Genomic DNA, 26094 nt, shown 5'->3' on the forward strand with positions numbered 1-26094 from the left:
TGGTAACACTTTTGCTCCTTCCCTCTAAGCGCTTTGCCCAGTCGCATCTCGCTTTGTTTCCAATCACCCACTTCGCCAAGGCACCCTCGGAGAACCAAGGGGGTGTCGTGAGTGGCGTGGCGTCTACAGTTCTCGGCCCGGCGCGCGCTGGGCTTAAATGCAATCAATCAATCTTCTGTCCTTTCGTTGATGATGTACGACCGGCCCTGAAGAAAGGAGATCTGTCTAATGTACCATAATCTATCCAGTCTACCTGCCTACCTAACAATGCCTTGTTTGTTCACATTTACAGCGCTAAAAAAATAAAAAAAAATAAAAAAAGCGCATGAAACACACCAAGACAATAAAACCAAAAAAGATCATCTCGCTATATTGTTTGCAGAGCGGTATCCCTTTTCCAGGGCTCTCACCGTCTATTTCTTATCACAACAAAAAAAAAAAAACCAGGGGGATAGTACCCAATTTTCCCCCTTTAAACCCAACCTCTCGCAAAAAAAGATTTTTGAACCATTCATTAGATCATGAGAAGTTTTTAGTAATAAATACTCCGGAAAAAAATAAATATGAGAAGAGAGAAAAAAAACCCCCCAAAAACCGAAACAATGCAAAAACCTCTAGTTTTTACAAACGGTCAAGGAGACCCTTGCTCTCCAGAGTCAACACGATCTGGTGGACAATGGAACGCACCGACTGCTTGGAAACGTCGACCGTCAGGTCCGGCTTGACGGGGTTCTCATAGGGGTCGTCGACGCCCGTGAAGCCCTTGATCTCTCCGGCGCGGGCGCGCTTGTAGATGCCGCGCTTGTCAGTCTTCTCGCAGTGCTCGAGAGGGGTGTTGACCCAGACGAGGTAAAAGTCGCCGTGCTTCTCCACGAGCTCCCTGGCGTGCTGCCTCGAGGCCTCAAAGGGCGCGATCGGGGCCGCGATGACGGCCGCGCCGGACCGGGTCAGCTCCGAAGCAACAAACGCGATGCGGCCAATGTTCTTGTCGCGGTCCTCGCGCGAGAAGCCCAGCTCCGACGAGAGCTCGCTCCGCACCGTCTCGCCGAGCAGCATCGACACGGAACGGCCGCCCTGCTGGTTCAGCGTCACCTGGAGCGCACGCGCGATCTGGTCCTTGCCGCTGTTCTGGTAACCCGTCAGGAAGATGGTGAAACCCTGCTGCGACCGCGGCGGGTGGCTCTCCCGGAGGACCTTAACCACCTCAGGGTAGGAGAACCACTCGGGGATGTCCCTGCCGCTGCGCAGCCTGGAGCGGAGCTCGGTGCCGCTGATGTTGAGCGTCCTGACGCCCTTCTCGATGGTGTCGATGGGGGCATACTCGTCGCTGTCGGGCAGGTAGGTCATCATCTGGAAGGGCACCACCTCGATGCCCAGCTCGTCCTTGTACTTCTCGACGGCGTACTGGGCGTCGTACGGTCCGTAAAAGTCGACGCCGGAGCTGTTCTTGCCCGGCCCGGCGTGATCCCTGCCCACGATGAAGTGTGTGGCGCCGTGGTTCTTGCGGATGATAGCGTGCCAGATGGCCTCACGGGGACCACCCATGCGCATGGCCAGCGGCAGCAGACCCAGCACCGCCATGCCGTTAGGGTAGCGAGGCAGGAGTGCCTTGTAGACGCGCACGCGCGTGAAGTGGTCAATGTCGCCAGGCTTGGTCAGGCCGACGACGGGGTGGATGAGGACGTTGGCATGGTGCGAGCGGGCGGCGCGGACCGTCAGCTCACGGTGGGCACGGTGCATGGGGTTACGCGTCTGGAAGGCGACGACGCGGCTCCAGCCGAGCTTGTCAAAGTGTGTGCGCAGCTCAGCGGGGGTGTACCGCAGGTCGACAAAGTCGTAGTGCTGCAGGCGGTTGACAGCCTCGAGCTTACCGCCGACGTAGAACTCACCAGCCGTGTTGAAGAGGTAGTTAACGGCAGGGTGCTCGGGGTCGCCGCCAAAGACCTCCTTGGCCTCGAGCTGCTTGTCCGGGCGGTAGACATCCTCAACCGTGAGGATGGCTAAGTTGCGGTCGTCACGGAAGTCGCGGAGAGTGATGCGGGCACCGGGCTTGACACCGTTCTCGTCAATTGTCTGTTGAGACAGGTCTAGGGTTATGGGCATGCTGAAGAGTGCACCGTCGGTCAAACGGTTCTCCTTGACGACGCCATTGTAGTCCTTCTCAGTCATGAAGCCCTCGAGAGGAGAAAAGCCACCGGTGATGATCAGCTCAAGATCACAAAGCTGACGCTCCGTCAGCAGGAGTGCGGGCAGCGTCTCTGCCTCTGCGGCCAGCTCAGCATTGCGGGGGGCATCGCGGGCCAACAGGTCCTTGAGGACACCGCCGTGAGGAGGGTTGGCCATTATTGGCGTGTTTGGGGGATTGCGTAAAAGAAGTTCAAGGTGAGATGCGCGATTGGAAGCTTGGTTCACGAAGATGCTAAAGAGTTTAACAGGTGTTTTCTCCAAGGATCACTTCAAGACAACGAGTAAAAGTAAGATAAAAAAAAAACTCTAAAGATGTTCACAGGATGAGATGGATAGACGGAGCATTTTAGATTAAATGAATCGATTTCTAAACAACGGCACTATGCCGGGTAAAAAAGCTAACAGCGGGTCTTACATAGGCTGGATCGTGGCCCGACGGCTTCTGCGGTATGTAATCCATTGTATGGGATGCTTATTAGTCGCGATGACGTGCTCATCGCAACTTTTTGTCTAGACCAACTGGCACTTGCCAAAGGCTAACCAACCACTTGGCGAGTCGTGTATATCAGGATCACTACCCTTGGCGTGGGATGGAGAGAAACAGAAGGAGAACCCCTCTGTGAAGGCTTTGATAGCTCTGAGTTGCTTCATTTGCCCCGCCGCGGTTCCGTTGCTTAGCGGGCGGGAGGATACCATACCCCCGCAATGACGTGCTCCCCTTTCCACCTGTGCGCCTAGACATCCATTCAGCCCTGGGTCTGTTTTCGTCTTCGAACCACAGGACCCTCTTTATCGGAAGAGACTTGACTGCCGCACTCGGACCTAGCAGTTTACTGTACTTCTCTTTCCGTGGAAAAGTTGACTTTTTTATGAGGCGAAACTTCCACTTCCTCTATTCTCCGCCGATAGCCGCCGGTCCGTGGTTCGTCGGTCGGTTCGGTTGGTCGGTGCCGGGATTTGTCTAGATTGATTGCACCATAGCTTGGTTTTATTCATCTGAGCCTTCACAAATGCGGCAACCAAACACAAACAATTGGAATCCTTGGCCATTGCTTGGCCAAAATAATATATCGGGTTCAATTTGTAGCATGATGTTTCCTATCTCACGCTTCCAAAATCAGCCCAAAAATAACAACAACACAACCCACCAGAAAAGGCTAGCTAAGCATTGAATGTGTAATTCATCTCAATGGCTCCAAAACAACAAAAAGATTGGTCAGAAAATGAAAAGACCTGCAAACGGCAAATATAATGCGTGGCTGTCACATACTTGGTGGCCGGAGCAAATGGTCCTCCAATGAAGCAATATCATGGGTTGGCAGAGGAGCCCAAAAAATCTCGATATTTTCCATGTCATTGGTGCCACCGCTCCAGATCATGACCCATAGGCGGATATCCCGGTCCTAGGCGCCCGCCGTTCATCGCCATGCTGATACTGCGGGACGCCGTCAGGGCTGATATGGTCTCTGTCAAAAATGTGGTTGCACCATCTGGTAATTGATGTCAGCCTCTGGCTCTGATTTCATGCAATCTACCTCTCGCCTCGTCCCGAGAAATAAGGAAAACTTACCCCAGTTTGTTGTTGAGCCTGACCACCCTGGCATGTCGGCAGAGCTACTCGAGGATGACGGCGACTCGGGAGGATCCGCGAAGACTGTTGCGATCTCCGTGGTAGTCGTTGTTCTCGGAGAACTACCGATTGAATCGGTTTGATCTGCAGCCCACGCACTAGTTTGTGCCAGCGATCCTCTAAGGGCATCTGCCAAGCTTGTACCTATTTCAAAAGAGCTACTTGTGCTGTTCGAGGTGGCTGCCGTGCTTTGGATAGTTGCGGTTGGCCCGTACAGTGAAGATGTTGTTTTTGGCGGGTAGCCAGATGAAGGACCGGTATGGTTCGTTGGTGGGCTAGACGGAGAGAGATGGCCCTGGGAGCATTGCGCCGCAGTTGGGACTGCTGCAGTGACCCCTGGAGTTGATATAGAAAGCCCAGCGGTGCCGACGACAATGCAAGGCCCGCTCATTACGCCTTCAACGCAAACTGGCAAAGCAATTGAGGAGGGTCCGGGCAAAGCCGCCAGTGACGTGTTATTGCTGGTTGGGGAAGCCGCTGGAATGGGAGTTGAAGTCTCTGGCACGGATATAGGGTCTCCAACCGTCGAGGTGGAAGGCCCTGGGGAGAAAGTCAACACACTCCCAGCCGTACCAGTGACCACACAAGATCCACCCATGTCTCCTCCGCTGCAGATTGGAAAAGTGCTTGACGTCGCTTCGGCAGTAGTTGTTGCGTTGGTCCAAATCGGACTCGTTGTTGGTGTTAAAGTCGAGATGCCAAGAGATCCCGATGAGATACATGGTCCGATCATCAATCCTCCTGTGCACCACGGGAGCGTCAAGGAGGTAGAGATGTCTGATAGTTCTGTCGCGGTGTTACCCGGTTGAGTTGATGAGATCACCGCCGTCGTTGCAGGTAATACCGATGGAGTCGATATGGCGGGGCCGGCAGTGCCACTGACGATACAAGGACCACTCATCTCTCCGCCTGTACAAACTGGGAGACTGTTTTCAGAAGCCAAGCGTGATGATGAAGCTGGAAGACTTTCTGCAGACGTAGTAGGGCCAGCTGTCGTAAATTCTGTTGAATTCAACGCGGAGGACGTTGCTGTTGATGGCTGTGGTGAGATCGTCACGGATTCGCTAACAACGCAAGGACCGCTCATCTCGCCTCCTGTGCAAAGTGGTTGTGCTTCCGATGCTGAGGACCTGGCGGGTGGCTTGTTGCTAGTGGCAGTCGTGTTGGTAGTAACAGGCCCAGCACCTGAGCTTGTCCCTTCCACAGGAGATACCAACGACGTGGAAAAGCCTGCTGTTCCGCTCACGAGGCATGAGCTGCTCATCAAACCTCCAGTGCAAAATGGAAGAGGACTCGGCAGGGAAGATACTTTGGTAGGCGCAACCGAAGAAGTGGCATTTTTGGGAGAAAGTGAAGTCGACAAGGTGGACGTGCCCGCAGTGCCACTCACAATACAGGGTCCCTCCATTACTCCGCCCGTACACCAAGGCAAAGGTAGAGTAGATGCCGAGCTCGAGTTACTTGTTGCTATGGCTGCCTGACTAGTGTTCACAGATGTAAGCGGGGGTCCCAGTGTCGACAATCCTGCCGTACCGTTGATGATACACAGTCCACTCATCACTCCCTGAGTACAAAGACCCAGGGAGCTGCTGGTCATTATGGTTGAAGTTGGAGATGGCGTTGTAGACCCAACAGCTGGAGAAGTAGTAGACTGACGTGGTGTTGACGTCGAAAATCCCAATGAATCACTGATAAGACAAGGCCCAGTCATCATTCCTCCCGTGCAGATCGGAAGACTCTGGTCAGTCGGTGATGATCTTAACTCTGGATCAGTTGCTGGTATCACAGCCGTAGTACTATTTGTCCACGCAGGCAGCCTTGTTGATGTGGACACCCCTGAAGCCCCAGTAACCAGGCAGGGGCCTTCCATGATGCCACCAGTGCAATAAGGGAGCGAAGCCGATGTCGTAGTCATGCTACTGCTGCTGATGCGGCTGCTGCTGAGTGGTGGGACTCGACAAGGCTCTGTCATGGGGCCGCCGGTACAAAGTGGTAGTGATGATGAAGAGCTCGAGCTCTTTGTAGGCAGTGGGAGAACTCTGCATGGCTCTGACAATGGGCCACCGGTACAGATTGGCAAAGTTGAGGATGCAGCCGTTGCCGCCTCCGTTATCGTTTGTATGGGAGTTGAGGTAGATGATGTCGGTAGTGATGAGACAAGGCAAGGTCCCGTCATTAGGCCGCCTGTGCATATAGACAACGGTGTGGTAGTCACCGCACAGGACCCCGTGGTCGCACCTGACGTACATGAAGGAGGAAGAGAAGTCCTCAACGCATCAGTTGCAGATGTTTCTCTGTCCAATGCTGTTGAACTTGTGTTGGAAGCACTGGCATTAGACGAGCGAGATGTGCTGATTGCATTTATCAACGAGGTCTCGATCGGTAGGGCGGTGCTGTCAATGCAAGATCCCGATATGATTCCTCCCGCGCAAGCCGCGAGAGATGTCATTGAGGTAGCCGTCGTATTCGGAGTGGCTGTCAAGCTCATATTCGCTGTGGTGGCAGGACAGGATCTCAACTCAGTGCCAGTGGCATCCTTGAAGCACTTGTGCCATGAACTGGTCCAAAAACCGATGGTACTCGTCCATCCCCCGCCATCTCCGCTGGCTGTTGAAGAAGGAACATCGACTACAGCGGGCGTAGCTACAGACACGCTTCCCAGGCATTGACCATTGTCTCCACAACCCGTTGAAGTACCTGTGGTTATTGTTGAGGTAGATGAAGCTGGCCTTGCCTGTAGAGTACCGCCTATGGGAAGCGCAGCTGACGTTTTAAGCCCCGGGAGTGGTGCATTTATAGATGTGCTCTCTTCAGATTTTAGGTCACTTTTGGTTGCGTCCGTCAGAGTGCTTGCGGAGCTCTGAGTCTGACGTGCTTCCTGAGAACTGCCGGAAAGGGTAGCAGATGTTTCAATGACACTAGTAGCCGAAGAACCGGAGCTCTCTGAAGAAACAAGAACAAAGGTCCCTAAGGAGCTTCTCGGCAATAAAGGGGTTGTGTCCGACACTATGGGGTAAATTGTTGTAGCGACAGGCAAGCCCGATGGTGTATCGAATCCATTTGATGTAGAGCTTGACGCAGCTTGTCCTGTCGATATCAGCGGCAACAGCCTGGAACCTGACACCGGCAGGGCGGCTGAAGTGAACTTGATCTCGGATGTTGTCTCTGTTGAACTAGACGTCAGGCTAATAGCCTGTTTCGATGAAGCTGGTGATGGAAGCAAAGCTAAAGAGCCATCGCCTGTAGCATTGGGATGAAAAGGAGCTGAATAGCAGAAGCATTAGTTAGTGCCATGCCATCGTGAAGAGATAGTGTAGCGAAAACAAGGATGAATGGGTTTGGGATGTCTCACTAGTGACTCCGATACCATCTGTAGTTCTCGAAATCGAGGCCAGAGGGTCGATGTAGTCAAATCCATAAGGCCGAGGCGGAGCTGGATCAGCAGGATAGGCACGCGGCTCAACAACCAAGGCCCCGGACTGGCTTTGCATTAGTGTCAGAGTATGTGCATGTTGATCTTGCCCGTCTTGCCCAAACTGGCCTTTCTGGCCAGGAAAGGCGGAGAATGTAGGTCCATTATGGGCTTCCGAGTTTTCGCGTGCTGCTGCCACACATAGCAGTGGAGACCCCAGCATCAAACACCACGCCCAGACAGGTTTCAGGAACATGTCGGTCGGGGCGGAAATTCTCAGCGCTGTTTCTCTTGACTTGCTTTAGGGCGAGAGCTATTCAACAACCCTGGGTGAGCTGAGAAACTTGAAGTCTATACTAGTCGTTCAAAGAAGGAAAGGCTGGCATGAAGAGAGTGAATGGCCGAGACACAGGGCTCCGGTGCTCCTGGTGCTCGACCGTATGCGTGCTTGATCAAAAAGGCAAGACAAGCGAGTGAGAGAGTGCAGCAAGTTAGGTAGGTATGGTTGAAAGTTTCAATTATCTCCCAAGAAGACGGTCCAAAGGAAAAACTTATTAAAAGCGAACGAGCGTGATCAAGATCCCAAAACCGGCCAAAATGCGATCTCAAGATGTGCCAAAAGTAGAACAGATTCTAGACGGAGGGAGAGGTAGCAATTAAGATGGAGGATATAAGGCCTTGAGAGCCTTCCCCTATACCTTGGGGTAATTCTTCGTGAGGAAGGAACGAGAGGCCGTTGGAGTACACTATTAGAAACAATCCAATAGGTACCTTACTTCTCTGAGGTGGATACCGAAGCAGAGTTGGGAAAGTGCGTTTCTCTGAATATTTTCAGTCTACTGGCTAGGTATGGATAGATCCCCTGACTCTGGGTTAGGTACCTAGTCTGGAGCCTGGGGATAGGTAAATGAAGACATTTGTCTGGTAGAGACGTGCAAAACCATACTGTAAATGACCACTGGGCGCATTGCTCAAGACCAAATTTCCCGATAAACAGCAAAAAGAAGGCCCCCCACCCAAGGCGCAAGGCAGGATGGTTATCAGTGTAACAGCGATCAATTCACCGCCAGCTCAATCTCTGGATGCAGTGCTTGCTTGTAATGTGGACCGTGTTGGACAGTATCACCAAGATTCTACCATCCGCATCATAAGTAGCTTACGTTGGCTGTCTCGCTTGGGCGCAAATGATATCGTAGAATTGTTTTGGGCTCGAAAGCGGTGAGAAGATGTTGAAAGCATCTCATAAACTTTGGGCTCACACTACAGGATTATTTTACGACATAGCCATGGTCATCCTTTTTTCATAAGTTGTTCGTTCATCGAATCAGCGGTGAAGACCTACCCAACCCATATTCTTTCTTGAGTCCGCATGCAAAAAAGACCCAAGAGCACAGAAAACTCATCATGATGGTAAACTGTCGTGGTAAATCACACAGAGCAGACCGACAATTTGGTTCATCGTGATGCCGAGACCCTGTGCATCCCCGTCACCATCTCTTGTGTCATTTGTTTGCTGCCTCGTTCCCTTCAGGCATGCCGCATGGCACATTGGCGAGGTTTCCTGTCCTCCCGCTACCACACGAGGAGACTTATAGGATCTTGGAGCCAACACATTTGGAATATACACATTTTGGGCATTAGAGACGTCGCAACATGATCACCAAAGAATTCAATTATATATCTTTTTTTAGTCTCAGACGCCTGGTAGAAACGACAAAGAAAGATTCAACCAAGATACCAACTATAATGTCGTTTCAACACATGGACATCGATGGGGCGACGCATCTCAGATGAAGTAGCACCACCAGTTGCCGCAAAGTGTAACTGAGCATTTATTACGACAGATATTTTGGTGTGCCTCGAGTCGCCAAGAGACTAGAGCCGTCCGACATGGATGCATTGATCGCCTCAAGACAAGAGATAGGAATGAATCCGGGGATCCGGGATGACCGTCATTGGCTACAAAGCCCTGGTCATCCTGGGCGTCATGCATCTAGACCTGGGTTCGGAACACACTGACCGAAGAAACCGAAATACCGGGCCTTGTTTCTATCTAGAGTGATCAAACAATAAACTTATGCGAAGGAGTGATTGGCCTCGAGCTGATAGGGAAAATATGATCAATCATAAATCATAAATTGGATTAAAAGCATCCCACCAAGAGAAAAATGACAACGCAGACAGCAAGTGTATGGTCTTCAATAAACTCGAGACTTCTCAGCTGCATCCTCCCTTGCCCGCGAAAAAGATCCATCAGCTCCAAGTCAAAATCGACTGGATCATCCTAGCCAGCTCGGCAGCATGCGGATGATGCGATTTTTTTGCTCGTGGGGAAACAATGACTAAATGCTACAAAGCAATCAAGCTAAAAATCAACGCGCAAAAAGCGGAAACTAACTTGAAATCCATTTATAGATTCGGACTGGTTCCGTATCCATAAGTTCAGTCATCTTTGTTATTGCTCGAGGCAGGCTGGTCTGATGGCTCCGTCGCCTGGGTACCCTGGGCCTCCAGGTCCGCAGCCCACAACGCAGCGCCAACTGCAAAGAAGTGAGGGGGTGGCACCAGTCAGCGGTTTTGTACACAACGTTATCAGGGTATTTCAAGAAGAAAAGATAGAAGAAGAAAGTTAACAGTGAAAATTAGAAGCAGTGGCCTCTTTCAAACGTACCTGCGTTTGTGAATGAAAAGAACATTGAAGCAACGGGCACGATCTCAAGGAGTGTGGCTACCACACCAAAACTGGGGAAGGAGACCATATGTTAGCGCCACATAATATGTAATAGATACGGTACTGAAACGATTATATTCATCAGAGCAGCGGGTATGAGGAGTTGGAGACACTTACGCCGAGTAGGCTCCGGTGTGAGCGTGCAACCAAGCACGCCTGCGTGAAGCCGACCAGGACTTCAGTTGGAAGTACTATTTCGTTCCGAGACATTAGCAAGTTAGTCTAGTTCTAGAATCCTGCCACCCAGGGAAGGACTGGTATCAAAGATATGACGTACGCGATCATGAATACTCTGTCCCCTGTTGCGGCCCTGAATGAGAATGAATATGATTGTGCCGACCACAGGGATGAAGTTGAGAGGCAGGTACATAAAGTACCGAACCAGGGCCTTCGGGCTGAAGCGCTCAAAGGGAGACTTGACAATTTTTCCGAGCTTGGCGATGGGGTCGGAACCTGGTTGGAGCTCCCGGCCCTCCTGCACGATATTGGTGGCGCCCCTTGCCACCAAGGTACCATCAAAGGTGTCGAGCAGTGCTTCCTGCAGCAGAAAGTTGCGCGAGATGACCGAAATGATGGTAGACGATTCGCTTAGGATCAGAAGCACTGTGGTGAAGACGGCAACGGGTCCGTTCACAAAGACCAATACTGTGAGCTGTGGCACGTAGGTGAGGATGAACATGGGCACCGTGACACCCACGGAGAGGGCTAGAGTCGGTCCAATGCGAGACAGCAAGGGCTTCCAGAGCGAGCGGTGGGTTAGGAAGTAAAAGATACCCTGTGGAGTTGTAGGTTGATAGGTTGGTTAGCTCATCTCTGTCATCTAGAAACTGTCGATCCTGCCACATCCACTCTTTTGTTTTGTCCCCTTGGAAGGCTTTGATTGATTGCTCGGTTCACAAACCTTGATGGGGTAGAGGTACGCGCCACTCTTGGTGGCATCATTGACCAGATCCTTGGCTTGTTGGAAGTCCTCATTGCTATTGTTTTGTTTTGGAAGGTAGATTTTTGCGAATCAGCATGGGCGTATGGGTATCGATAAGCATGCATTCTGTGCGACGGGAAAACCTACGCGACCTCTTGTGCCCTGGCCTGGACAGACGCAGCAATTCCTTGATTTTGAGACATGATGATTTGATTTGATTTCGTTTCCCTCCTTACAGGATTCGGAGAATTATTGGCGGCCTGGGTTCCGTGATGCGGTTGTAGACCCTCCGTGTGCCAGGAGCACCAGAATTCAGGTTATGATGAATTGGAAGTGGGGGGTTCAAAGAAGCAATATTGTAGCCCTCCCTAATTTCGTGAGAGAACCGCACAACGATGGAACCTGCCCCCTGTTCTGCGAGAAGACAGTCTCGACGAATCAGTGCCTGAAAGAGTGCGGCGTGGTTGACGGGTGTTCGGCGTGGCGCCTTGCGGGTTGGAGAGCTGAGAAGGCAACAGAGCTGTAGTGAGTGAAGTAAGGGAGTTCAAAAAAATCACTCGAGGGTTGTCGAGTCTGAGAATTTCGTGAGAACGAGGTGAGATAATATCCAGGATTTCGCGAATATGATGTGGAGTGAAGCGTCAACTTCGACAGGATGGAGGTGGTTTAGGTCAAAAATAAAGTAAAAGTAAATTCAATGGGCCCTTTGTTGAACTGTTCATCATCAACATTTCTTTATGTACGTATTGTAGGTGCCTTACCTCAAAGTGAGGTAGGATTGACCTAAAAGCGCCCCTTCAAGACAAACGACTTCGTCGACGTCATCATTTGACCCGCCAAAAGGGCTACCAGCTGAGTTGGGCGGGTCACAGCATTGAGAGAGATACAGGACCACTTTGAATGCGCTCCCCTCCAGCTCTAGGTACCTACCTACAGTACGCACATGCCGCTTGACATTTTTGTCTCTGATTTGAACATGCGAACTTTCTGGGTGACAGTGGGGCCCAGACTGAACGTCAAATGCACCACATTCACACCCTCTCGTGCTGACCCTCGTTCTCTTTCTCCTTGTGATGCGATCGCCGGATTAAACATCCAATTAATCGCTGACCACCGCGGAACACGCAAGCTTGACTCCGTAGTGTCAATCTCGGCAGTGACCTTGCCTCGCAACTGCACCGCTGGTGGTGGGGGGCACAAGCCCCTCAAGAGGACATTGTCTCCACTGCTGGTGCACTCTGGAACCGAGAAAGGGTGCATGCGACCGCAAATAAATACAACTTGCCCACCAATCAAATCGAGCAGCGCATCCTGATTTGACTGACACTTGAGGTGAGGTTCACTAAATGATTCAAAGCCCGATTTTATTAAGCTTGTTGGATTTAGTTGAGCTGACTTGAACTTGATCTAATCCGAACCCTTTTTTACTGTCCCATGCTCGTACGATCCCCTACTGAAGCGATACCATTTTCTGCCTAGACTAGACCCTGAAATTGTGGTTTTCGCAACTTCTGTAGTTGAGTCTTAACTAAATTCTAGGTCTAGGTGCGCTCCGGCAATGTAGTCTAAACTACTAAGGACCCCTCCCCCAAAAGCAACTTTGTCCACGACATTCTATAATAATAAAAATTAAAAAAAAGAATTTCTTAATAATAGCCCAGTACAGGGCTATGCACTGGTTCGCAAGCTATCCCATTTTTACCCAGGCCTGCAGAATCACAGAAAGAAAAATAAAAGTAACAGCAACCCGTCTGCCCAACAGGGCGTGGTAGAAATGCCATGGCTCGGAAAGCGCCCCTGTTATCAACCAAAAAAGAGGGGAGTAAGATGATGGGGAAGAAAAAAAGAAAAGTAAAGTATTCGCACACGGATCAGCCGGCGGGGTGTTTGCCGGACCTCGAGAAACAAAATCGACCCTGCAAGGATAAGAGACTGGATACGTTACCTTGTTCGCCTTCGTTGTCTTAGAAAAGCAATAGAGTGAAAGGGGCTTGCAATTGTACTTTCCCCTTTCTGTTCCAAACCCTTCCCCCTCGCCTCTAACCCTGCCAAGAGAGAAAGACATGACGAGAGTGTCACTTTGGAGTATCTCGATGGTCCACAGGTGAGAAAGAAAGAGGTCTTGGGTAAGACTAAAAATCTTTATATCAAGGGCATCTTCTGGCCCTTTGTCTCGTCCCTGATTCTTCAATGTCTCCCCCACCACCAAGCTTTGCTTTCCAAACAAAAAAGCCTCCGCCCTATCTAGCCAGCGCTAGAAGCAATCCCCAGTCACAATGCACAATCGCACCACCAAGTTCTTCAGACGGGTTCGTCGAGCTCGTCGCCGAGCAACTGTCTGGTCACCGGTCAGGTTGACCCTCACTTTCGACAAAGACACGCGCCAAGCCAACTTTATAGTGCGCAGTCAAAAGGCCTCGTACAATCAAAACACCAGAACGCTCACCATCACGCGCTTCTCTGCAGTCAGACCGGCCTGCTCACTGTCGATATGAGTCGAGACATGGATTTTTCTGGAAGTGACGCTGTTCATCTTCGTCCTCGAGAGGGCAGGATATTGATCCCTCTACCCCTTTTCACGACCGCCACGCCTATCATACCATACACACCAAAAATATTTCACGGCTCATCCACCAAAATACCTTCAGATTCGTTCGCAATATCTGATTCTTTTTTACCATTGTTCCGGTCATTGCCTTGGTGGGCCCCTGCCACCGCCAGTATTCATGCCTCAACAGCCTCCGGCGGCGGCGGCGATCTCCCTTTCTTAGCTCCAACGCCGTGCCCCATTCTCCACACTACGCGTCCCCGGTGGCTATGTTACATCCCGCCATGATGCTGGGTACTCCCCAAGATCTCTGTCTTCATGGGTGCGTTAAGGGGACAATGCACCTGCGGATTTCTTTATAAACAACAGCCACTACCGGAACTTTTCCAACACTATTGAATCTACGGTGCCTCTGCCTTCGTGCAGGCTAGGCCAGCGTACCGGGCTCTCCAAGGGGTTCGAGTCTCGTTTCTTTCCATGCGTTTACCCTCTCTAGACGATTCCCTCACCAATGGGATTCGATAGGCGTTGACTTAAAAGGCGCATCAATGGTAGGTCATGTGATCCCTCACCGCTCTAGTCTGTCTGTGTCGTTGTGAGCGCGTCTCGCTAAACGCCCCCCTACATATGTTCTAATGCTAACACGCCTCCCATAGGCCCAATATGCTCTTGGCGGGAGCCCGCCCTCGCTTGCGATGGACCAGCTCATCATCAGCATTGACTCGGAGCGCCTCTCAATCCCACCTGACCGTCACGGACCGCCATGGATCGGCAGCGTCGGCTCGTTCCTCATGAGGGTCTGCCACAAGGCCAGATCGCATCTTGTGCCAGATAGCCCTGGGCTACAACCTTCAGCAATTCCTCCACCGACCTGCGCATCGGCTGCCACGGCTCTATGCTAGGGCTCATGCGCCAGGCCGTCCACGGCGCAGACGCCGCGAGGTCATTCCCTTGGCGACCCTGTTGACCAAGACGATGATCGCTCAACACCTGGGACACTCTGAGTACTGGGCCGAGGGCGTCAGGATCGTCAGTCATCATGTGCCCTGGCGGCTCAACGGGGCAGAAGATGACATTGAGCTGCTGTCCCAGGTGCTTCTGCTCTGGCTCAAGGCGTCAACGGCACCACTCGGCATGGTCAAAAAGTAAGCTTACCCCTGAGCGCCAGTTTGTCCTGTTTATTTTACATTATGAGTCCATCAGCACAGTCCACAAGACAGCTTTTTGCACCAAATCTAGACATTTCACTTGCTAACAATTTAAAAGATTAGATAGACAATTTGCAGACGCCATCAACCTCGAGCCTCATCCTGGCCCATTACAGGACGATGGCAACTGGTCCTGCAGTCCGATGTTACGTCATTGCCTGGCTGCAGCACCTGCACGCGTGCTTTTTCCAGCTTACTCCCGTCTCGCGACCGGGTACATGGTAGGTTTGGTGGAGAGGGCGCTGTTGAGGCTCAAAGCCTCCTGCGGCTTGAGATCTGTTGAGCTTTTTTTTTACTTGTTTCTTACTATTTCACTTGCTCTGTCTTGGCGTTGGGCGGCACAGGTTTGGGGACATGCAACGACTATTATTAAGTTTATATCCTTTCCTCTGTCTGTATCTAGAGTAGGCTGTCTATCTGGATTATTCCTCCCCCTCCTTTAAATTCTGTTGCATTCGATAATCAGATAGATCTTGTCATCACATAACAGCTAGCGCTGAGTGAGCGTTAGGAGCACTGATAAAAGAGCTGCAATGCTCTTTAGGCTAGATAGCCCCAAAGAGTGCTACTCAACCCAATACATGTCTCTCCTACCCGATACTTCAGGCTGCACGCGTAGGTTAGTGTGCGTCAACTTCCACCCTTTAAACCCATGCATGTTCCCGGCAATCTTCTTTAGTCTTGCAGCAAACGTAGAATATCTTTGGCTTTTCATAACAAAGTTGTATGTACGGGTAATGTGAACATCCTGGCGCTTCTTCCCCAGGTATTTCGTAAATTCTTGCGCAGTCGTCCTCATGGGCCATAATTATAGATATAAACCCAGAAAAGGTTAAAATGGTAATTGAAATGTATCTGGGAAAATGCACCGCGTTGATTTCGAATCAGATAGGCTGATTGGATGAAGTTTTTAAGTAAATACAAAAGTTGATAGAAAAGCGTGGATTTTGTATTCAAACAACCAACGTTCATGCATAAAATAAAATAAAAATAAACTTCATTATTCAAAAGCTTGTTATACGTTGAGTAATATCCTTACGTATAATATATATTTAGACTACACATATCTCTCTTTAGCTTAATATTTGTCAATCAATGCCTCACAACTTAATACCTACACTATTTGGTATCAATTTCAGTTGCCTAAATTTATTAGAGCCACCGCAGCCGCGGTGGTTTCTAATAGGTACTCCTTGGTTTTTGCAGGGCTTTCGTTGGTGTGGTATGTTAATGCTCGGGCTTTGGCCTTTTGCTCGAGGGTGTTGGGGGGTATGGTAATGAGAACCGGATGGAATATGATTGCATTGGGGGAGGTCTTCCTCATTATGCCCATATGACCTTATAATACTATAAGCTTCCTTTTGTTTATTTCAGGTGTACTGCCGTCCGGGGCTTACATCATTGGCTTGATCAAGTTTTGTCATTTCCTCGTTGATCTAGATAACGCGATTTAGACCACAAACTCTTCTTACATCGTTAGATTACAATAAAAAAAATCCCCTCGTTAAATCATAAACTCATTTACTCGTCATCATGGTTATCCACACAAACCAGTGGGGGAGGAGTCGCAGTCCTGCTCAAACACCATATTGACAATCCTGTCTCCATTCTTCTCTGTAAAACTTCCCTCCTGCCACTTTCCCTCAACGCAGCCTTTAAGAATATTGCCAAACAATTCCTAATTACGGTGGGGGTTGGGGGAAACACGTCAGCCAGTGACAAAACAGTCGATCACAAAAAGAAGAAGCAACAGAGAAGCAAGCTAAACCAACCAAAAGAAGCAAAAAGGGGGGCGGGAGAGAAGAAAAAGAAAGAAAGAAGCACTAACCAGACAATCATGGACATCAATCTTGTCCTGCCTGACCCCATTCCTGGTGATCAGGTCGATCGTGACGTGCGTGGATCCGTCGTCGCTCCACTCGTCCTCGGCGCAGTAGTTGTGCAGCACGTCGGCCGAGCCCACGCAGCCGGACCGGTCGGCACGGCACAGGCGATCGATGGCCGCCTCTGCGACCGAGTGCAGCGCGATTCGCTTGGCTGCCGTGTCGGACTCGAGGGGTGCCAGCCAGACGCCGCACTTGAGGTTGCCCTCGATTGTGCCGTGGGCCGAGATGGTGTTTAGGAGGAGGACTAGGAGGAGCAGGAGGAATTTTACTGGGGCTTTGGCTTGGTTGAGCAACATCTTGAGTAAGTGGTGGCGGAGTATTTGCTTTTTTTTCTTGTTCTTCTCCAGGGGCGGTCTGGGCGAGACTGAGTGTTGGCTGTCTTCTTTTTTTGCTGCGGGGTGACTGTTTGTTCGGGGAGAGATGAGTTGGGATGAACTTTGAGGGTCTGTCAATGGGAGACGGAAGTGGTGTTTTTATGTTGGTGTTGTGAGAGTCCAGAACGAAGTCGATTTGCTATGGGAGGCTGGCAAGACTTTCTTTTGTGCTCTGGATGCAGCAGATCTTAGCGCCTGCTTAGTATAATATACTCCGTATACTTACGGACCTGAGCCTCCGAATTAAACGTGGGTTTGGACATGTTTTTTTTTCTCTCTTTCTGGTTCTCATGTTCCAATATATGGCAGCAGGTAATATCAATGATTGCGGGGAGAAGAATAATCTGCACTGTCAGCACGAAAACATCGCAGCACAAATGGTGGTATGATTCTCGATTCCTTGAGAGCTAACTATGCCATTGCTTTCCATCACCAAAAAAATGGCGGGGGAATACAAGACAATGTGGAATATGGAGAGGCACGCATGGTGGCGTCGTAAAAAAAAAAAAAAAAAAAACGTCGATTCGCTCAATGAGGGGCTGATAAAGCAGCACCTTGAAAGAGTAATAAAGCGGACAAATTCTCGATGCTTCTGATCTGTGCTTGCTCTCTTTGTGCTGGAATTACAAGCATGTATAGGTGAGATATTGACGTTGTGGATCGGATCAGATCTAATCTAGCAGCGATGCGCAGATGACGCATAAAAGCTTCTGAAATTCCGGGGAAACGGAGCACAGAGAATTATTCGTCGAGTCGAGTAGGTAAATTACCCCTTTGAGACTGCGGATGCCATCTATGCCAAGAATGTCTCATCGTACACATCTTTCTGGTCCCTCTTTCGTCCGGATCATACCTGCCATCCAATGTGTATTTTTGGATCATGCGAGCAGCCGACGACATTCGTGCAACACCAGCGGAGATCAGCCAAATTCCCAGTTTGAAAGCAAACGAGATGCAACAAAGTAATCGTCAATTACATCATTCACATCCACACAGAAAAAAAAGTAAATACTTCTTTGGCTTCACTTTGGCCCCCAGATACATTCTTCCTAGAATAATACTATTCGGTGGCCCGCTGGATCCCACATAGCTATAACAGAGCGACATTCTCCGTTCCACTTTAATCAAAATATTCGAAAACCACATCCTGTTTTGAGACGTTGACGCATAGGAGACCTTCGAATCCCCTTCTACCCCCCTAATTGACCAGCCTGACACCTTTCGTATATTCACTTTGGAAGAGAGACAGAGATACGACACAGGCCAATATCAGCTGCTCCAGATCCGGTTCGCCAGGGTACTCGAAAAATATCATCATCCCACAGGCTATGAAACATACTGCCCATCTGCATCACTTTGAGGAGCAGCGACGTTTTCTCTGCCGGGGGTCGTTCCAAAGCTGTCCGACGACGACGAGTTCCGCTGCCCGGCGTCGGCATTTGCGAGCAGGCTGGAACGCTGATTGACAACTTCATCGTCGCCGCCTGCGTTGCTACCATCACCATCCGAGCTGAAGATGTTGGTGCGCATAATGTCGTAAAGCTCTTTCATGCTGAACTGCGAGGTGCCGTGGGTGGGAGTGTGAATGTCGTGGTGGGCCCTTCCTGACTGGGCTGCCGCTTCCGACATGACATATGGGATCGGCGGCGCCGTCATGCTGTATATGTACCTTGTATCTCCGTACCGACCGCGGGCTGTGGTGACTCCTACGAAGCAATCTGTGAGCGACTATGATATTGAGGTAGAAACCCACTACTCACACAGTATCTTGGGCCGATCCATCTTGTAACCCCGCATAAAGCAAATGTAAACAAATAGGCGTAAATATGAACAGGGATTTGGAAACATCGTATATGTTCACCGTGGAATACATTTCTTTAAGAGATCTAGAGAGAGAGAGAAAAAGAGACGATAGAAAACTTACCATTTCTGTCCCTAGAGTTTAAGTGCACCATACAATAACCAATAGCGGCGATAGCAGCAATGAACACAGCAACTATGGCAGAGTATATAAAACCCCGCAGCATTGCCTGCACCATTTCTGTAGCCATTGTCTGTTCCGGCTGTTGCTGTTGTTGTTCTTGGTGATCAGGAATATACATGGCTCCCGGGGCTTTCTAGTTGAATTATGTGTGCTGATTTTTGTTAGTATGAGATTTCGACTAGGTTCCGCTGTCAAGGCTGTCTAAAAACAACCTAAGACAAAAATTCTGCAGTCGGTGGAATTGCGGGAACGTCTTGACACTCAGGCGGGAGCGGGAGTGGCAAGCTTAAAAAGAGGGTCAGGGGAAGCATATAAATATTTTTTTTTTAAAAAAAATAAAATAAAATAAAGTAGACAAATAGAAGGCCCGTGAGAGATACTCCGTAGACAGGAGAAGGAGAGATCTGCATTCATTCTTGTCTATGTGGAGCTCCGCAGTGACTGTGGCGGCGAAAAGGGTGAGGCAAGGGGTTGAGACATGGGAAGTATAAAGGGTACCTCACTATCTACTATGGTAAGAGGAATGCAAGTGGGTGGGTACAGTGAGATGCTCCTCGTAGTGATATCATACCATGTAATGCTAACTTATTACTCTGTAAGCATGTATATCATCTATGCATCCTCGCTCGCTTTAGGTAGTCTTTTTTTCTTCTTCTTCTTCTAGGTGCTTCCAGTCACCTAACCTTACCTTGCAAGCCTTGGTGCATTCTAGCAACGAGTACAAACCGTACTAAGGCCGAAAAAATTCGTTCCAGTACCTGGTAAGGGAAAAAGAGCATGCATGCATGTGTTGGCCCTGCTGTGACAGTCACCGTGGACTGCATGGTGCAGCTCAGTTGTGCAAATCCTACTGGAAACCTAATGTACTGTACAGTACAAGGTAATTACATATAATCTGGTTTTAATGTGTGGCGCGCCCCCCGGCTACAAACCAACTTCAACCCCCATACTGGAAAAAAATGTGGGCAAAAGAAGCAAAAGTCCCAAGGGCTTCGAAACATGTGAGCACTCTATTGGCACAAATCACAGGACTTTACCGTCCGCCTCCCTTCCTGCCAAGACCAGTCCAAGTCCATGGATCGATTTTGACCGGTGAAAAAAGCTGCAGTTCGCGGAATGTTTGTTTGGTCGTTAGGTTTTTTCCCCCAATTAGTCCAGGTAAAAATGACAGCTAATTGGAAGGATTGAGCGGCATGTCCTAATCCCCGCGGAGACGACGATCGCGATCTTTATTTTTTTTTTTGTGCTTTATTCGTTGATCAAGATCGAGGTCGCAGCCAAAGGAAAATTCCACTGCGTTTAGCATCCTTGGCTGCAGGCTGCAGCCTCATTTTGATATTTATTGGTATTGTTGTGATATTCGAACAAATAAAGTACTTGCAGGTATTGATTACCTACCTACCTTAGGTAGTCAACTGCAACGGCACTATCAGGCTCCAAGGTGTGCCATAACGCCTCAACCCCCTCACCTCCCTGGCGGGCGTATTTGCCAAGGCCTGGTAGGTACCTACCTACCTGGCAAGCTGGGTACCTAGGTAAGGTAGGCAAGCACCTTGGCACCTACTTTACGCGTGACTGGCAGCTGTCAACCATTGACTTCCAAGACATTAAAGCGATTTTAGCAGATTACGTGACTTAGAGCCAATCAACAAACTTCGGTCATACCTATCAAAATGGTGAACAGATGCCCATGCTATAATCCGAATCTCTGCATCGTCTCCAAGTCTTATTTCTCGCCAGACAATCTAAGGATTGTCCTTCCCCGGTTGATGAGAATTGTACACAATCTAAGGCAAGGTAAGCAAGGTAAGGTACCGAGTTGCCCCTCCATAGCCCTGGGGTGAGATTGCTTTTGTCGACTTTCTTCTGTCCGATTGTGATGAACCGCCTGGGCAGCAAGAAGAAAGTCCTTTTGCATGGCCGGTGGCCTCACTTAGCATGTAACTTGGTTCCTGGTGGGTTGCATTCGCAAAAAATAAATAAAAATAAAAATAATGAATATAGAGAAATCTATTAAATGACTGCATCACACTGCAAACAACCTATTCATGCATATCTTGGTCACCTACTCCGTATATAAATACTGTGCGTGCTTGTCGTACAGGACCATACTTTGGCTTGTTTGGGTCACCTTGACCATATCCAAGAACGAATACAAGACCTTCCCAAAACGGCCTCCTGCAGCATAAGTATCTAATTGGACGGTGAGGGCGGCGGCGCCGCCAAGAGATTCGTAACCCCTTTCACCGGGACAGGGTACATACCAGGCAAGTACAGAGTATTGGGTTTATTACCCGGAAATTTTATATCCAGCGCGTTAAGAGGGGGCAAAGAAGACAATGACAACGACATTCGCGTGCTTCCAAAGCCTTCATAATTAATTTCTTCTTTATCCACCCCATGGCCATAACCCTGGCTTATCAGCTGTGAGGCCTAGCGCCTGGCGGGGGATCTACTCCGACAAAACTTGCTCCAACAGTGTACTCTAAGGAGTAGGCATCATACAGTCTGCAGTAGCGCCTTCTTTTTTTGCGGCAGGAAAAAAAAAGAGACATGAGTCAAAAAGTTCACAAGATACGGATACGAAGTATAATAATAGCTTATTACGGAGGTATCCGTACGGGTATAGAAAAGAAAAAGCAAGACGCAGCCAAAAAGAAAAAAAAGAAGAAAAAAAACCAATCTTTGCAGCTTTTCTGCAGGATGTCGCCAGCAAGCGAAACACAGTTGGTGAGCAGCCACTTTTTTTCCCGGCTCCCAACAACGCTGGGTTTCAAAGTGTAGGGCCTTTTTGGGTGGTGGCGTGTGCAGAAAGCAGACACGTACTCCGTACTGGGTAAGGTAGTTCAGGGTTCTGTTATCTAATCCGCAGTTTCTACGGAGTAATCCCTTCAACATGGCCTAGGGTTCTAGGGGCTGAATGCAGACGCTTTTCCTGTTTGAAGCTGGATCCTTCAATATCTCAATTTTTTTTTCGCCTTTCTATCCCAGGGCCCCGGAGCTGGGTCCGTAGTCCGAGAGACAAAGATGCATTGCGCAGGGGGCCAAGAAGACCCCCCTCCCCCAGCTGCTGCCAGCTACCATATGTCGAGGAGTAGCGGTGACCGCAAGGTAGGTAGTGATGGTGTACAGATTGATGGATATCAGCAATCTTTAATGGACCAGATTAGTGTGTGTTGTTATATGAGACCCCCACATCCAGACTGATGCATTTTTTATTCTTCTTCGTCTCCCTGTGGGTTAGAAAGAGAGCCAATCCTGTTCACGGCCTGTATTTGAGAACAGAAAACAATGGGATGGGCTTATCAATGGATGATTCATACCGCCTTCCCCCTCTTTCTCTGCGAGCAAGAATTATAGTAGTGGTAGGCAATCTACGGATACATCCTCAATGAGGCGGGGCAAGGATGCGCTTTGCTTCTTTTGATGACCTTGCATGATACGAAGGATTTCTTGATGTCTCGCCAGGTAGTGTTACCTATCTGGACCAGAATGAGTTGTGAATGCCGCCTGAAATATCTCCGGCACTCCGTTGTGTACTCCAATGGACATTGGCCGTTTTTTTTCCTATGTGGAAGATACCGCGTTCTATTGCAATTTTTCATGTCTAAACGGTCACCCAGAAGCCCTTTCCCCAGTCTTCAAGCCGCCATTTCATCGTATGGCTCTGAAAAATGCCTCGCTAATAGATGAAATTCCTCGCAACCAGGGTGATAGAGACTCGGGATCTTCTCAAAGCTCCTTAGCCCTTTGTAGCCTAAAAAGCCACCGATGGAAACGATTCAGCCTTGTTTATTTCGGAACCCTGGTGAGATAACTCAAGAAGAATGTGGGCACAAGCTCCCCTAAGCCAAAGTATCTGAGAAAGACGCGAACAATGCAAGTCATCGAAATTATCGGTGGCTTTTGCATGATTACAAAAGATACTCTAGAAGCCTGCTGGAGTCGATGGCTACAGCTGGGGCTATCAGGTCCGAGAGTGCCTTAACCAGTGTCGCCGTATACTTGGCCAAAAGCAGGCACAGAAGGGACTTTTATATAGGGCTGCTGAGAGAACCATACTCGTTTTGAAGCCTCTACTAACATGCTAATGCGATTCATGATACGTCTAAACAATGCTCGTTGCAAGTAGTGTTGGATTGACCTCGGAGCATAGAACTATGCAAGCAGTTTTTAGACCGGCTACGCAGCGTGGTCGACCCTCTCAAAGGCCAGGCCGCAGGAGTTGTGAAGAGGAGGTTAGATAAATAAGCCTAACTCTTATTGTTGTTACTTTGAACTGGACTTCGTATGACGTAAAGTCGAAAGACACGTTCTTGCCTTCATTCCGATAGTCGAAATGCGTTCGGAGTTTTTGGTTGGCAAGAAAATGGTCGACTTTGCATAAAGAGGTGGGTGACGGCGGCATTCGGTATAAATGCCAGAGCAAGAGCAACGGTTGTGGAGAACTGCATAGTGCTGGTTCTCCGTGCAATTGCCGAACAGTGCACTTTTTGATATAAGGTTTTGAGTTTTGCTGAAAGGGCCGATGCAATCGAGCAAGATGGTAGCTGTGCTGAATATGGAAAAAAAAAGGTACCAGTCAAAGATATTGTTAGTGAGTGGTGTATTCAGGTCGTCTCTAAACTTTTGTCTATAATCATGAAAATGGATGTATGAGTGCATTTGATATATACCAGCAGAGTTTCCTGTACTCAAGCGTAACCCCTTTCCAAGCTGCTGTACCTTTGTTTACTCTTATTGCCAAAGTTATCATATCCTCAATCAATGTACGTAGGTAGTCAGGTACAAGGTATCCTCGACTGTATCAAAGGGACTATAACAGAATGTGAAAGCCATGCCCTGGTGCTATACTACGGGTACAATATTGATCAAATTGAGGTTCATTAAGGGAGAAAGATATCTGTGGTTCGCCTTCCGCAAGCCAAAGTGCAGACCACCTCTAGCTAGCTAGGTATACAAGTGCTGGCGATGTAGAGGGAGTACCCGTTGTGCCATATGTGCCCGTTCAGGGGCTATACCCATACCAGACGAGTTCTAAATTGAGCGGCTAGTGAATAAACCCATTTCTCTATTGTCCCGTAAAAACAACCCCGTAACACAAAAAGAAAGAACCCAGTATCTTTTATTCCAGACTTCAACTCAGAGCACCCGTCAACATGAGTCTTTTAGTGTTAGTCCCTGAGGAAACGTGCGCCGGAAATACCTATGGTTGATATTTTGACAAAAAAGCCCTCAGGTATTTTTCCCGCCTTCTTATCCTTTATTCCCGTGCAACCACTTCCAATCGCAAAGGCAAATATGACGGGGGCAGAATGTGTTTCGATCGTAATCTCTGAACGGGATCCTGGATTCGCGCGATAAACCAGGAAAGGTTCAGTGAACCAGTCGTGAAGAATTTCGACTTTACAGTCACCCGAATGCGGTTGCTCGTCTTTTGTCCGAGACTGTTGTATATCTATAGGACCGGCCACGGTAGTCTGTGGTAGTAAGGCCAAAGCAACAGCGGCGGTTGTGAAAAGATGGAAAAATTGCATAATGATAGTGAAGGATTGTCGACCTTACACTTTCTGCTGTAAATACTCAATCAGGGAGGTTCAAAAAGAAAAAAAAAGAAAGCTGGGAGGTAGTTGTGAATGCAGCCAAGGCACTGACAGCAGAAAACACTGACGATGAGATTTTATTTTCCGGTAGCTTCTTCTTCTTCCTCTGTCTTTTAATTTATTTATTTTTTTAAATCAGTAGACTGCATGTATCTTATCGAGCATCTGATAGCGGAGTTGTCCTATGGTAAACATTAATCCCTAATTCCACACTGCCATTCTTATTTATTACTTATTTACTTGTCAATGCGTGCTGTACCAGCCATGCCTGACAATCGGGATCAGCCACCCAGGGATTGCGTTAGCTCTGTACTCGAGCAAGAATAGCGATCTTTCTCCAAGTTACATAGGTCCAGCCGCTCGGTTTAAAATTGTCATTTAAATGCAGCTATATATCCGTATGGGATGCTTATTCCTGAATTTATTTCGGTTATTGCCGCCATGTCAAGACCTTGTGGGCTTAAGCATATTTGCAGAGGTTGCAGAGAACATGCCTGTTTCAGATCCGTAAAGCACCCACGCGCGAAACTGGTCGTCTAATTTTTTTTTATGTTATTCTTTTTTAATGTATAACATGAACGACCTCTAGCAGCAGCCGACAAGATGAATAATGCAAACAGAGGTGGGAACGAAATCCAGTACCTACTCGTAAACCATTGTTGAATAACGGGGTATACTTTCACGATATTCGTTGGAGCTGATTTGAAATATTGTCCAAGTATTATTATTCAGTTGACTCTGGACGAGGACCCAAGCCCAGCGGAGCGCTGCTTCTCACTTGCTAATGCTGTCTGAAAATCCAATTGTAAATGTTTCATGCTTGCTCCAATGGGCCAGCTGTGTTAAGTATCCACAATGTTTCCATGGCTGTGAAGGGCAAAATAACCTAATATGTCACCTTGATCTCCAAGTTGCCGGTATGGCTGGGTAATCGAGTCGCAAGGACATCTCTGCGCATTGTTAAGCTGGGCTACTCCGGTCATGGCATCGATGCACGGAGGTGAACTTATATTCAGGTCCGGTTGCATGTCTTCAAAGTTATCGTGAGCGATAGCTGATGCCCAAAAGTGACAAAAGACACCAGACTTCATATGCAGTTTTCCCTGCTAATACTTTGTTGATATTGAAATGCTACCGCCTTGTGTCAGTAAAACGACTGAACGATTGCAAACCTACCTAACCAAGCGGCGTCTGAGTTTTGCATAAAGTACTAGCGAGTGGCACCTATTCAACAGAACAAGTCGCACTGATCGATGCTCCAGAAATTGTCCGAACATATCTGTCCAAAAGAGGCTCGATTCAAGTCGGACTCGACATCCACGTGTCGTGGCGTCTTGGTCAAAATGCTACAACCGTGTTGCTACCAGGTCTGAGATGGCTCGAGTGCAGGGTAGGTTCGTTGTGGTTCATTTCGATTCAGGGTAGGGCACTTGAGCTGTCTGAGCGCAAGCACCATCATATAGAATTTGTCGGCGGTAATCTATCCATTGCGATAAGCTACACGGACAGAGATGTGTAACGAAGCAAGAAATCGAAATCAACCATGAATGAGATGGATCAATCGCGGTCAAGTCGGAATTGCATCCATCCAAAAGGGCAGGATAGAACA

General features: G+C 48.9%; 10 protein-coding genes across 10 annotated transcripts; 3 read left to right on the top strand and 7 right to left on the bottom strand.

Moving 5' to 3' along the window:
* Positions 1 to 621: 621 nt before the first annotated feature.
* PgNI_10780 (uncharacterized protein) lies at positions 622 to 2343 on the bottom strand (the record flags this gene model as incomplete). Its single annotated transcript, XM_031130753.1, has 1 exon — positions 622 to 2343. The coding sequence occupies one exon, from the start codon at positions 2341 to 2343 to the stop codon at positions 622 to 624; it is 1722 nt and encodes a 573-aa protein (XP_030980384.1).
* Positions 2344 to 3540: 1197 nt separating this feature from the next.
* On the bottom strand, positions 3541 to 7485 carry PgNI_10781 (uncharacterized protein; the record flags this gene model as incomplete). The annotated part of the gene is made up of 5 exons (XM_031130754.1): positions 3541 to 3653; positions 3758 to 5452; positions 5772 to 6055; positions 6337 to 6760; positions 7170 to 7485. 5 exons carry the CDS (start codon positions 7483 to 7485, stop codon positions 3541 to 3543), a joined length of 2832 nt encoding a protein of 943 aa, XP_030980383.1.
* On the top strand, positions 4192 to 5298 carry PgNI_10782 (uncharacterized protein; the record flags this gene model as incomplete). The annotated part of the gene is made up of 2 exons (XM_031130755.1): positions 4192 to 4600; positions 4655 to 5298. 2 exons carry the CDS (start codon positions 4192 to 4194, stop codon positions 5296 to 5298), a joined length of 1053 nt encoding a protein of 350 aa, XP_030980386.1.
* On the top strand, positions 5731 to 6486 carry PgNI_10783 (uncharacterized protein; the record flags this gene model as incomplete). The annotated part of the gene is made up of 1 exon (XM_031130756.1): positions 5731 to 6486. One exon carries the CDS (start codon positions 5731 to 5733, stop codon positions 6484 to 6486), a length of 756 nt encoding a protein of 251 aa, XP_030980385.1.
* A 1695-nt stretch (positions 7486 to 9180) lies between the features above and the next one.
* PgNI_10784 (uncharacterized protein) lies at positions 9181 to 11607 on the bottom strand. Its single transcript, XM_031130757.1, has 6 exons — positions 11030 to 11607; positions 10862 to 10937; positions 10238 to 10735; positions 10078 to 10151; positions 9901 to 9971; positions 9181 to 9769 (listed from the first exon to the last, which is right to left on the bottom strand). Exons 1-6 carry the CDS (start codon positions 11083 to 11085, stop codon positions 9672 to 9674), a joined length of 873 nt encoding a protein of 290 aa, XP_030980388.1. The 5' UTR covers positions 11086 to 11607; the 3' UTR covers positions 9181 to 9671.
* Positions 11608 to 13307: 1700 nt separating this feature from the next.
* PgNI_10785 (uncharacterized protein) lies at positions 13308 to 13680 on the bottom strand (the record flags this gene model as incomplete). Its single annotated transcript, XM_031130758.1, has 2 exons — positions 13308 to 13358; positions 13492 to 13680. Coding segments are annotated over 2 exons (240 nt in total), but the record flags the coding sequence as incomplete, so codon positions are not given.
* A 186-nt stretch (positions 13681 to 13866) lies between these two features.
* PgNI_10786 (uncharacterized protein) lies at positions 13867 to 14579 on the top strand (the record flags this gene model as incomplete). The annotated part of the gene is made up of 3 exons (XM_031130759.1): positions 13867 to 13981; positions 14087 to 14227; positions 14286 to 14579. The coding sequence occupies exons 1-3, from the start codon at positions 13979 to 13981 to the stop codon at positions 14577 to 14579; spliced, it is 438 nt and encodes a 145-aa protein (XP_030980390.1). The 5' UTR covers positions 13867 to 13978.
* A 1596-nt stretch (positions 14580 to 16175) lies between these two features.
* On the bottom strand, positions 16176 to 16820 carry PgNI_10787 (uncharacterized protein; the record flags this gene model as incomplete). The annotated part of the gene is made up of 2 exons (XM_031130760.1): positions 16176 to 16316; positions 16467 to 16820. The coding sequence occupies 2 exons, from the start codon at positions 16818 to 16820 to the stop codon at positions 16176 to 16178; spliced, it is 495 nt and encodes a 164-aa protein (XP_030980389.1).
* Positions 16821 to 17907: 1087 nt separating this feature from the next.
* PgNI_10788 (uncharacterized protein) lies at positions 17908 to 19236 on the bottom strand. Its single transcript, XM_031130761.1, has 2 exons — positions 18823 to 19236; positions 17908 to 18604 (listed from the first exon to the last, which is right to left on the bottom strand). Exons 1-2 carry the CDS (start codon positions 18998 to 19000, stop codon positions 18225 to 18227), a joined length of 558 nt encoding a protein of 185 aa, XP_030980382.1. The 5' UTR covers positions 19001 to 19236; the 3' UTR covers positions 17908 to 18224.
* Positions 19237 to 24056: 4820 nt separating this feature from the next.
* Positions 24057 to 24419, bottom strand: PgNI_10789 (uncharacterized protein; the record flags this gene model as incomplete). The annotated part of the gene is made up of 1 exon (XM_031130762.1): positions 24057 to 24419. One exon carries the CDS (start codon positions 24417 to 24419, stop codon positions 24057 to 24059), a length of 363 nt encoding a protein of 120 aa, XP_030980381.1.
* Between the last annotated feature and the right edge of the window lie 1675 nt (positions 24420 to 26094).

This window comes from Pyricularia grisea, chromosome VII (genome assembly GCF_004355905.1).
Source record: "Pyricularia grisea strain NI907 chromosome VII, whole genome shotgun sequence".
Lineage (NCBI taxonomy): Eukaryota > Fungi > Ascomycota > Sordariomycetes > Magnaporthales > Pyriculariaceae > Pyricularia > Pyricularia grisea.

What these genes read in the sequence shown, in the direction of transcription:
- PgNI_10784 (XM_031130757.1), bottom strand. Translation starts at nt 11,085, where the DNA reads ATGTCTCAAAATCAAGGAATTGCTGCGTCTGTCCAGGCCAGGGCACAA. An exon ending in GCCAGGGCACAAGAGGTCGC is followed by an intron (nt 10,938 to 11,029) that starts GTAGGTTTTCCC and finishes ACAAAACAATAG; the next exon opens with CAATGAGGACTTCCAACAAG. An exon ending in CACACCGGAGCCTACTCGGC is followed by an intron (nt 9,972 to 10,077) that starts GTAAGTGTCTCC and finishes CTCCTTCCCCAG; the next exon opens with TTTTGGTGTGGTAGCCACAC.
- PgNI_10788 (XM_031130761.1), bottom strand. Translation starts at nt 19,000, where the DNA reads ATGTATATTCCTGATCACCAAGAACAACAACAGCAACAGCCGGAACAG. An exon ending in AAACTCTAGGGACAGAAATG is followed by an intron (nt 18,605 to 18,822) that starts GTAAGTTTTCTA and finishes ATTGCTTCGTAG; the next exon opens with GAGTCACCACAGCCCGCGGT.